Raw genomic sequence first — 12,381 nt, forward strand, 5'->3', positions numbered from 1 at the left:
AAATTTATTTATTTATTTTTGGCTGCGTTGGGTCTTCATTGCTGCACACGGGCTTTCTCTAGTTGCGGAGAGCGGGGGCTACTCTTCCTTGTGGTGTGTGGGCTTCATCACTGCTGTGGCTTCTCTTGTTGTGGAGCACGGACTCTAGGCGTGCGGGCTTCAGTAGTTGTGGCACGTGGGCTCAGTAGTTGTGGCACATGGGCTTAGTTGCTCCGTGGCATGTGGGATCTTCCCGGACCAGGGATCGATTCCATGTTCCCACCACTGGCAGGCGGATTCTTAATCACTGCACCACCAGGGAAGTCCCTGTTTTTTGTTTTTTAACCATGCTCTTTCCAGCACACTTTCTGTGGTGGAATGCAATGCAATAAGTGTAGGAATTTTACTGCACAACTGCCTTCATCCCTCACATCCTACTCCATTCCTTTATGTGAAATGCAAAAACCATAAATGTATCATCAAATTTATAGATTTTAGATAACTACTCTAAAAAGCATGGGATGGGGAAAATACTTGACTCCTGAGAATTTTTCCTCTCTTGCATTCCATACAGCCAGATTCATGATTACTAAGATGTTTTTAATAGCTCTATAGTATGGTCCAATTTTTCCAAAGGGTAAAAATGTACTTTTTGAAGTATTCACCTAACTGGTATAAATACAACCTTTCATGCAGAAAATGTCTCCTCAAATGGAAGAGTTAATGCACTTCAAATATGTGAGAAATTTTTCTTCTAATTGTGCAATGTTTAGTTAAATGTTCCACCGTATTTTTTCATTATAAAATTTTGGGAAACATTAGCGAAATCTAACACTTCACTTTATAAATCAGTGCTAGAAACCAACATGTTTTCATGGCTTTAATGACAACTAAGATAGTTTTTAACTATCTGAAAAAGTTTACCTTGATTTTGGCCTTTATTTAGTGAAAGTGGTTTCTCCCTATAGGCATGTATTGCATCTTGCCTGAATGGGCAAAAGGATTCTTGCTGTGAAAAATCTGCAATTCTCTCCAGCTTAGTATCAGGAAGTGTACCTGCAGCAGATGTCAATATAATCTTTTCCCCAATACAACATGAGGCCATACACTTCCAGAACTAATCTACGATCACTGCTAACTCTAATGGACCCCTGTTGCTTACACTTGAGCGTGACTCCACCTGCCTTCTCAGCCTTGTCTCCACCTCCCCTGATGCATTGTTCCTGTATTGCCTGATCTGCCTTTGGACAAACTGTTCTCTCTCCTCAAAAATGCCCTTCCCTTATTACTCTCCTGTTACACTCCTGTTCAGATATGCCTATTTAATGGGCTCTCTCCATACACCCAGAAGGGTCCATTTCAGTTCCACCTCTGTTTTCCTAACAGATACTGCCATGACAGCACAAATGACATGGTAATGTAACACCTCTGAGAGGCAATGTCTTGCAGTGGCTAAAGGTGAGAGGTTGGAAGATAGAATTTGAATCCTGGCTCTATCATTTTATTAGGTGTGGCCTTGGGCAAGTCACCTTAACCTCCACAAGCCTCAGTTCTCTCACCTATAAATCAATAGTACCTATGTTATTGGCTTGCTGTGAAGAGTAAACGTTCTTAGCATAGTGCCTTAATCACATGATGAGGACTGACATCCTAGCATTACTATTAATGCATGAAGGAGGATCCCAAGATGGCAGATAAGCATATTATGCTCTTGTAATTTGAAGAGTTAACGCTCAGAGTAGGATCTTAAAGTGCAGACATCTTGAAATCATGGGGCGGTGATTTCCTTTGGGAAAGCATGTGAGAAATTGTTAAACAGGGGCAAACAGATAGTAAGCTCACACACAAACTCTCAAAAGAGCTGACAAGGGCTGCTTTCAGGATAGCTCATCTTTGGTTGTGACACATGACACATGAAAAGAAACTGGATGTTGCACAAAGCCAAGAATGAAAGGCAACATGGATATATGCCTTAATTTCTCGGCAAAGAGATTCTGTCTGGTGGTAGAGACACCCAGAGATACTTGTTACAAAATGGAGACATTTAGGCAGTGGAGAACAGTCCAGTGTCAGCTTAGATGAGCAAATTACAAACTAAGAGCCCACCTCATTTAAAATTTCTTTCCATTATTTTTCATTTGAAATGCAAAATAGAGAAAAAGGGAAAAAACGTCATGAAATTTATTTCCTTTCAGGAAAGAAAATAAAAAACAAATTACAACTTTTGCCAGATGAACACCTGTCTAAAACAAATGAGAGGTTTAATGCATTACAAAATGCCACTTGGAGGGCCTCCTTGGCTGAGAAAAACATTCATATTTTATTTCCTTAAATGAATGTAACTATCCCCATGTGCATCGGTCTCAGACCAGAAAACTCTCTGGGTACTTTTCCTGACCAACTTGAAGAGAAAATTCAATTTACTATTGCTTGTTTTTAAACAAATCAAAAGCCAAGGGAGGGCAACAAATTAATCAAATGATCGTTTACATTCCTTGTATTATATGTTTCTGAAGAATAAAGAGAAAAAAACTGCCTTTGCATCATAGAAGAGAAATTTAGAAGAACACTTTTAGAATGTTATTATTATTTTTTTATGCTCCTTTGTTCAACTGTGCATGGTTTTAAGCATTGTTGAATTGGCTTTTCATCTGGTAGGGAAGCAAGGTAGCAATTTTTCTTAAGGAATTGGCAGTGATGTGTTCAAGTGCTTAGCTCTTTCCTTCCGGCAAAAAGAGACTGGCCTGGGGTGGGGGAAAAGGAGCCAAGAGTGACTAGGAGGAGAGGAGGCTGCTTAGAATCTGCTATTCAAGGTTGATAGCAGCTTTTTACAGGCTGTGTAAAGCAAGATTGTGGTGGCAGCAACTTATGGGTGTGCCAAAGAAAATGAGTCCATGTGCTAAACCCTGGCACATGCATGGTAGGTTGCCAAGGCATGGCATAGGCCCTAGGCAGACTTGTGATGTCTGCCCCAGAAAGTAAGTGAAACTGTTCCCATTTATTCCATGAGGATGGTGAGTGGTTGGATGTTTGGATATCATAAAAACCCCTAGCACAGAAATCTGCCATTTGGCTTACTTTCATTTAGTCATTTTTCAGATTAGAAACACCTGAAGGGAGAGGCTCAGAAGTTAAAATTCACACCTATTAAGCCATGCAAGCAGTTGCAGAGTGGCAGCCCATTCTAGGGTAAGCAGGCAATGCTATCTGATGAAATTTAAGTTCTATGTTAAGGAATGAAATATATAAAACAGGACACTTCTTTGCTTTTCCATATAAAAGAGTTCCCACAAAGGCCTGGATGATGGAACCTAATGTATGTTTTATTTTAATCCATTTCTATTTTATTCTCTCTGGTAAACTGTAAACAATTGCTGGGATTTAGTTCAGTTCAAAAAGTGGGCCATATAATTTCAGATTAAATTTCTTAAATTCACAATGAACTCAGTGAAAAATTTCACCTCTATTTCCTTTTACTGTTTCTACTATCCAAACCTTCACCACATGATCCCTGTTCCTCTACAGTTTATCCAAAGTGTTAGGCAGGTCAAGATCCTTTTTACCCTTCACTAGTGAATTCAGTGCTATTGTAGGAGAGAGGCATTCTTTCCTCCCCTTTTCACTTAAAAAAAAATGCCAAACCTGAATAGACTCCAGGCTAGACTGGGGGAGGGAGTGATTTTTATTAGTTCTAACATAGCTATTGACACATGCTTGAAGACAATATTTAAAAGAAAGCAAGAAAGTAAGAAAGCAAGAGAAAGAGTAAGAGGAGTAAGAAAGCAAAATAAAGAAAGGAAGAAAGAAAAAAGAAAGAAAGAGCAGGCTTTCACTTTATGCCTTAGTGGGCAAATGGGTTACAATTTAATTTCTAAGAAGAAAATTTTATAGAATAAAATTGCCTAACATTTCTTTCTCTTCATCACACATATGAGAAATATAAACTAAAAGGACATCTGGAAACGAACATTATTCAGCAATCAGAAAGCAAAAATACAAACCGTTGATGTTTTGATGGAGACAAACATACGAGATTCACAAAGAAGAAAGCTGTAACTTATTGAAGTAAAAAAAAAAAAAAATTCCATATGCATTTTACCTTTTGGGCAGTTCCATAGCAAAATTCTGTTTCAGAAGCCCTTTGTAATATGAAACCCACTGTAGATAAGATACAAGGTGAAGAGAGTCTGTTTTGCAGCAGCAGGAAATCAAATTGGTTCCAGAAACAAAGTTACATGATAAATGGTCTAATAGTATTGCTAGAATTGGAAATCTTGATTGAATTATTTTTCATAACCATTAAAAAAAGATTTTGAAATAACTTTGCCATAGCTGTTTAGATTTTTTTTGGGGAGGAGGGGGAGGGCGTTGTTGCAGAAGTGGGAAGACATCTCATTTTACTGGCCTTTTAACTAAAGTGTTATAATTTGTTATCAAAATTTAAGAGCTCAGTGGTGATTTATTAACTTGTTTGCAACAAAAAATTTCAAACACAATAGTTTTTTTAACATAACTAATATATGGTATAGAGGATTAAACAGGTTAAAAAAGAGATATACTTTATTATCATATTCAAGTTATTTTTAGTTTTAATCCTAGTACCAATCAGTCTTGATTTATTTAAAAATCATCTGGAAAAGTTCATTAAGTCTTAGGCGAATCTTAGATTTTAAGACAGACTTCTAAACGGTTAACAAGATGTATCACTGACAAAATATCCCAGCGACTGATACCCATAGGTGAAATGAAATTATTCTGTCTGAAGTCAGGAACAAGTTAAATACCACTTAGACCACAGCACACGACTACAGAGATTTAGGAGAAAACATACTTAAATAGGATGTGACTAGACGTTTAGGACTATTTTCTAAAAAAGTCAAAAAACGTTTTTCCCTTCAGTACTTACAGTCTTTGAAGACTAGAGCCGGGTCTCTGTGAGGCAAGACTTGGGCAATGATGTGTCTCAAGGATTCCAAGGTTCTGTCCATCTTGGGTCTGCCTGTGCGAGCCTGCTGCACAGTGTCCTCATGCCTGAATTCTTGCAGTCCTGGTCTGAATTTGTGCAGCTCATTGATGCACAGGATTACCAAAGAATCTCTTTTAACATCTGCCAATCAGACATTTCCCAGAATCTAAAGATCCCTCAGGGGGCCCTCCTCCCAGGCTCACTTATCTTTGTTGTATGCTGAGCTAATTAGCTCAAAAGGCTGGCTGACAGGCGGGTTCCCATTGCTTCCTTCTGTTAAACACACCCACCTACAGGCTAGCTGGGGAAGCTCACTAATCATGGGAACAGCTTTCCTCTCCAACCAGATTTTGCCTGAATGGTGTGCAGCTTTCTGACTTCCATATTTCTTTTGGTCACTCATCTTCTAATGTGCTGTCTTCAGGTATATAGAAGCAAGGTTATTTCTCAGGAAAGTTTCCTTAGTAGCAAAGGAGTTTCCAGCTCAGGACTTCCAGCTCAGAATCAGTATAATCTAAATTCTTCTCGGTAAAGAAGTGCTGTAAAGATTGTGGATGTAGCCAGGCACCAGATCATGTATTGTATTTGAATTCAGGAGCATCTCTTTGGGAGCCAGGTGTTTAATTTTTTCACCCACCCAAATTATAGTCACTTTTGATGAGCAGTGGCAAGTAAAATCTCATAGTCTGTGTTTTGACTTGGCTGGGAACGTTTGTTTCCCTCTTTATCCTTCGAGGCAAATCGTTCCCAAGATTGACTTTAATGAATTCTGATATCATTCACTTCCTTTCATTTCCTTTCATGATAACTTTTTATATTAAAAATTTCAGGAGAAGTAAAAATATATTTTTCAAAGAATATAGGTGGTTATGAAAATATCTGAAGAAAACAAAGCTGCTTTTTCTACCGACGTCCTACACCACTCACAACAATGTTAAATAGTCCTTCCACAGGAGACATGTCATAGAATTCTACTGCAGTAATAAGGGTTTAAACCAGATATAAAAGAACTGATTTTAGTGGCTGTAACCTATGTTAGTTGTTGATGCCTTGTTGAGGACTTCCTCACTTTTATTTAAGATATTTTTCCAGGGTAGGCACAGGAGATCGCTTTCCAATGTTCTTTCCAATACTCAGATTCCATAATTGTGTTGTACTATATGATTAACTGAAACCGGTTCTTTAAAGACTATATAAAATACTTTCCATGTGATCAGCTTCTTCAGCTAGTTGGTAGAAGCGGTGGGCTTAATAAAAGGAAACAGAAGGAATGAGGCTGTAATAGTAATTCCTATTATAATGACCATCACTTAGTAAAATGCCCACAGAGAGTATGCATATGCCACACACAACAGACATATAGGGTTGCCCCAGAGTGCCAAGATATTATAAAAAAAGAAATTGAAAGAAGTCGCACTTCTTTCATAGGGTCCCGAAGTGTACTTTACATGGGCTGTAACAAATAGGAAATCATCAATGTCCTTGCCATCCAGTTCATAATTTAAAAGAGAAAATAGATGGTTTGTAGACAAAAAATTATTATATATTGATTGGATGTGAAGCATAAATGAATGCAAATATTTTCAGTGTGACACTGAGTTAGAAACCAAGATATTTTAGGTTCCCATTAGAGGAACAGAAAAAATAATATGGACTTCTCAGAGGTGTGAGACTAATAATATAAAAGTAGAAAAATTAGAAATAAGTCTGGGATTTCAATCAATAATGGACTTTTTATGGGCTTAAATTTAATTCCAGTAGTACATAAAGTATTTTGGTTGTGTACTGTGGTGGAAGGAACACTGAATTTGGGATTAGTAAGATCTAGGACTTGATTTTAGTTATCTGTATAACTTTGAAGAAGTCACTTATCTTCTCTGGACTCAGAGTCCTCATCTAGAAAATTAGGGGTTTGAGCCAGACGCTCTCTTTCAGATCCAACATCTATGATACTATGGGTATATTACAAATGAGCACAAATATTATCATACATTTTCTAGCCTTCTGGAAAGTCATATATTTATTTCCTAAAAGCTAGACTGTCTTCAAACAAATCACTGCTATTCTCATCGTCAACTTCATACCCATTCATCAATAGTAAGGGACACATATTCATAGAGTGAATTAAAAGATACCACTAATGCTAACTAAAATGAAGGGTAAACATTTATTAATAAAACTTATCTTCAACCTCCATAAGATTTTTTTAAAAAGGCAAACTGTGAACATCTGCTTAGAGAACCCCAAAACAGCTTTGCAAAGATCATTTCATAAAGATATCATGATCTTTATTGGGTTATATTTTAAGAAATAATAATAAAAAAAGAATTCTAGAAAGGTGGATATACAACATTCCAATTGGATAGTATATTTTCTTCTTTCTCATTAGGCCCAGTTCTTCAGCAGATGTTTTCTGAAGCCTTTGCATATTCACTTCTTCCTTGTCTGCCCTTAAAGACTTCTTACCTTAAAGTGTTATTGTGAGACTGTCTAGAAAAACAACTCAGTGGTTTCTCACAATTCTCTCTGATACAGAAAACACCTGATGAAGATGGAAGAGCCTGAGAAACCCCTGTGCAGTGTGCCTGTTTTAGTACATATTCTACAGTTCACACATTAGATTTCACTGTCAACTGCAACCATCTCTAGTCATATGCCAAAAGCAAAATCAAAGTATTGAAACAGGGTAGATGACTACAGTGAAAACCAAAATGATATTTTTAGAAATCCTGTTAAGAGTACCACTCAGAAATATGAGAAATGGAATCCAACTGACATATTCAGCGTTCAAAATTTATCACCCAATGGTAAAAGTGGAAGGCTGAGTGCAACAGCACACACCAAGCTCCCAGAGAATACCGATAATAATACAGATGAGTAATATTCTTCTTGTTAATTAGTTCATTACAGGTAAAAACTGATAAGGAGGCAGGGGCCACCAACTGAAATAACATCCAGAATGTTAGAAAACATAATAAATGCAGCGAAGAATCATCTTCGGTTGAAAACAGGAAGTACCTTCACTATCCTCCTTGCTGTGTCACTTCATACAATGCTTGGCCCTGGAGGAGGAAGATGGGGTAGGTGAAATAGGAGAGTTGGCCTGTTGATGAGAGTACAGGTCCTGAAAGATTTTAGCACGAGGTATGCAAACTCCAAAGAGTAGGCGTTAAGTAACTGAGTCTGAGCTTATTTAGAACTATTCAAAACAGAAACAATGGGGAGCGATTGACAGCAGCTCCTTCCAGATTCCAATGGAGATGGGTAGGGGAACTGGCAGGTCCTAAATACCAGATTGGCTGAAGAGGGTCAGAGCCCTGTGCAATGTTGCTGGGGGCTTGGGGGAGGGGGAAGAAGGGCAAGGCTAGGAAGAAACTGACTTTGCAGGGGTAATGACTAATGACTGTTCAGTGTCAGCTTTGTTTAGGCTCATCTAGGAAGAGGCCAGTAGGAGGAATGAAAGGCTGGTTAGCATCAACTTTGTTTACTCTCAACTGCGAAGGAACAAGTAAAAGGAATGAAATGGCTTCTCAGTGTTAATTTGTTTACTCTCAACTGGGAAGAGACCAATGAAACGTTTGAATCAAGGAAGGTATTTATGAGAGGGTCAGTTGGAAAGGCAACTTCAAATTATCAGACAAAAGAAGTTTAAAAACACAGGCAACATAAAAGAACTTTATCTCAGATATTCGTTCATTGATATTTTGCTATATTCAGGAAATCATTATTAAGTACTAATCTGTTGAACTACATGAATAATTAGAAAATTGATAAATCTCCCATCTACAGATTAAAGGAATGTACATTCTCTCATTTTTATAGAAAATTATGAAAAATGCTTTCCTGAAATAATTTCCCTCCCCACCAGAAAAAACCACTAGTGAACTGCCCTTTGTCTTTGCCAGGGCAGTCAGAGAACCAAAAAGCACAATGAAAGTAAACCCTTCATTTATCTGCACCTTCTGTTTCATATATATTTGGGGATCCTGAATGAGCCCACGTCATCTTGATTGTTTTGTGTAACCAATCACCTAGCCCAATCTTGGTATTTTGTCTCCAAAGAGAAGTAAAACTGATTCTTCAAGAAATACTTTAGAGGCCAAAGATATCATTGGAGGAGGCTTTGCTAGTTCACGGGTTAACACTTCCAAGATAAACAGCGTTATTTAAAGGTGGAGGAATTTGGATGTTCAAATTTACGAGATTGGAGATAATGATGCCAAGCCCTTGGGTCATGAGCTATGTGTTCAATGAAAACTGAATTGATTACCTTAACTGTGGCTGGCTGACTTCCAGCATAATAATGTATTTTGAAAAGAAGAGTTAAAAAATTTTTTTAGCTTGTTTTTAGAGTGGACTATGCCAGTGGCCTTTACAACAATGTTTTATCTTTAATAAATGTTTATCTGATTATTGATTCCTCTCCCTCTCCTGGCATATTCTCACAGGACCACCACCCCTACTCCCCCTGCTTCCCACTTTCCAGGATAGGAATTTATTTTATTGGTTGTTGGGGAAAAAAACATATAAGCTGTGGCTATAAAATGATCAGATTCATCTTAAAAGAGTTACCTGAACTCCAGTTAACCAAAGGTCTAAACCACCCGAGTACACTGGTTTTCCTACCATTCACCTTGCCGGTAGCATGAATTCCATCTTTTCTCTCACTCCCAACCTTATTCAGTCTATGTGACTTTGGAAAAGTAATTTTACGTCTAAAGATGTTTTCCCATCTCTAAAATAAGAACTCCAGTTTTATTTTTTAATCTAAAAATAAAAATAAAGATGCGGTCTTCTATAAGGGGCATGCTGGGCGGGTGAGACACACGCCCAGTTTACATGGACTAACTAGAGCTACCCTCTTCCTTCTTTAGATAAAGTCATGTTTCTGGGGTATGAGTTGTATGAAATGTTTAAATCTCTGCAACAGTGAGCAAGTTAAAATGAAAATCTAGACTATGAAAAAAATTATATTTGATTAAAACAAACCTAGGGAAAACGTTTTTGGCTATAAACAAATGACAAAACTGAGATTAGTTGATGGCAATGTTAGGTTCAAGCAAGCCAGTAACTTCACTGCTCTATATATTTTAGATGAAGCTTCCTGTAAAGACTGCATCATTAGTATACTCTTAATTCAATTCAGGCCACACTTACGGATATGCTTACATTAAGATAAAAGCCTGGTGCCCATCCATTTCACACTATAAACTATAATTTCCATTTCACTTCCTATGCAGTCACCACCAGAGCAATGCACTTAGCATGCATCCTGCTGACACAGAAGAAACATTATTTCTTTTCAAATTTGTTTAAAGAAGGAGGGATAGGAAACTGTATAGAAAGGGGGCTTATTTTTCCACAAATTGAAAACTGGAGAAAGACCAAGTTAGACCAAAATATATTCTTATGATCCTCTCAAGGTACCTCATTAGCCTTGAGCTCAAGGAAAAAGAACTACTCCCCCAGCACCACCGTTTCCCTTCCACCTCCTCTAAACCAGAAATATTCCACTCAGGGCTTCAGTCTACTGAGATGGGTTTCTTGGGCCCGTGAGAAGATGAAAAGGCCTGTTATGGGAAAAGCAAGTGAAAAAACCCACCCACTTTCTAAAAATGGAGGAACTTTGTGAAGGATAGGACTCAAAGCCTGGACCTGGTTGTGAGGACTCTCTTTTCTCATATCTCCACGGCACCAGGAAGACAAGTCACAGTCTGTGGATCTTAGTGACTTGTAGAATTTAGACCCCTGGGCCGGAAACAAAGGTCTAAACCACCCGAGTACACTGGTTTTCCAACCATTCACCTTGCTGGTAGCATGAATTCCATCTTTTCTCTCACTCCCAACCTTATTCAGTCTATGTGACTTTGGAAAAGTAATTTTACATCTAAAGATGTTTTCCCAACTCTAAAATAAGAACAAGGCAATAAAGACTATAACTCTAGTATGATAGAATAGGATTCTATTCCAGGTTGTCTTAATTGGAATACTTAGGCTGACAAGACAACAGGGTAACACTTTAGATACTAGTTTTCCTCCAATCCATTGTCTAACATTGACAAAGTTCCCTTAGTTCTACTGCCTCCTCCCTTTAAAATCAAATAATTGCACTGCTTAAAATCTACAATCACTCTTTTTCCTAATACGTCAAGTTAAACTTAAAATTTTTCATATATAGGATGGATAAACAACGGTCCTACTGTATAGCACAGGGTACTATATTCAATATCCTGTGATAAATAAGAATGGAAAAGAATATGAAAAAATATATATACCTGGGTCACTTTGCTGTACAGCAGAAATTAACACAACACTGTAAATCAAGTATACTTAGTAAGTACTATTGTACTTACTTTATACAATAAAATAAAAAAAAATTTTTTTTCAAAATCTTTAATTTGGAACTTTGCCACACTTTTCCCCAGGTACAGTATAATAAGCATACTACATTGATTTCTGACTTGTGAATTTTCTGCATGATTTCCTCTTAGCAAGCTCTTTCAGTCTACCTATTCAACCAAATCCCCCTTGCCCAAAACAACTCACCAAAGCACTCTGGCCTTTCACTTATCTACTATCCTTGGAATTTCCTCAGCACTAGATCAGTGGTTATCAGGCTCTTTAGTGTAGTCTCTGTATTGTCATGTAACCGTTGTGTGTTTGTTCCTGTCTCTCCAAGAGACCTTCAGTCAACAAAAATTTAAAAACCTGTGTACTCCTTCCCCAGATACCACTTTACACAACACCAAACCACTTGGAAAACTGATGTGGACATGTTTTTTCCTTCCTAATGCAGGCCAAACCTCTTCTACCAACAGCAGAGTTATAGTAAGCAGGGTTTTTTTTTGATTCATTTATTTCAAGTGGTTATTTTTTTTCTAAATGGAAGCACATAATACTGTGACAAATGTCCTAAATAACATATTTATGAGCATGCTCCTATTTAAGGTATTAAACCTACAATACTTTGATTCTAAATGTTACATAAAGTTAATTTTAATGTCATCAGGATTTATAATACTAAGGTAAAAGAAAAAGTTAAGATCTTTAAAACATATCAATATTAGTCTTTTTGAGTGTTGTAGGCTTTGGAGTTATTCCCACACTCCCGGTTATTATGCAACTGTGTAGCTCATGACTATTCTGAACTTTACCTCATCCCCAGCCATTACAGTTGCATAGTACTTCATAAAACACATCAAGGGCAAACTAAGATATGGCCTGATGCTCTCTAGGGAGTTGTTCTGAGGAAGGATGAACAATGAAGATGGTGAGCCTTAGCCTACCCAGAGCACTGAATGTGACATGAAACAAACCTACACCTCAGGGAAGTGCTCTCCGTGAGAACCTAATGAACTCAACCCCTTATCCTGTGGAAATGGCTGATAAAACTGTGAGGCAGCAGGTTTACCTGCTAAGTTTTTTAATTAGGCAAC

The 12,381-nt window shown here is 37.6% G+C and overlaps 1 protein-coding gene across 1 annotated transcript in view; it reads right to left on the reverse strand.

Moving 5' to 3' along the window:
• Positions 1 to 4,967, reverse strand: part of LIX1 (limb and CNS expressed 1) — a 47,252-nt gene extending 42,285 nt beyond the window's left edge. The window contains exon 1 of the mRNA XM_068533929.1: positions 4,886 to 4,967. Coding sequence (XP_068390030.1) covers positions 4,886 to 4,967 — 82 coding nt within the window. The remainder of the gene's footprint in view (positions 1 to 4,885) is intronic.
• Positions 4,968 to 12,381: the final 7,414 nt, after the last annotated feature.

This window comes from Eschrichtius robustus, chromosome 2, assembly GCF_028021215.1.
Source record: "Eschrichtius robustus isolate mEscRob2 chromosome 2, mEscRob2.pri, whole genome shotgun sequence".
Classification (NCBI taxonomy): Eukaryota; Metazoa; Chordata; class Mammalia; order Artiodactyla; family Eschrichtiidae; genus Eschrichtius; species Eschrichtius robustus.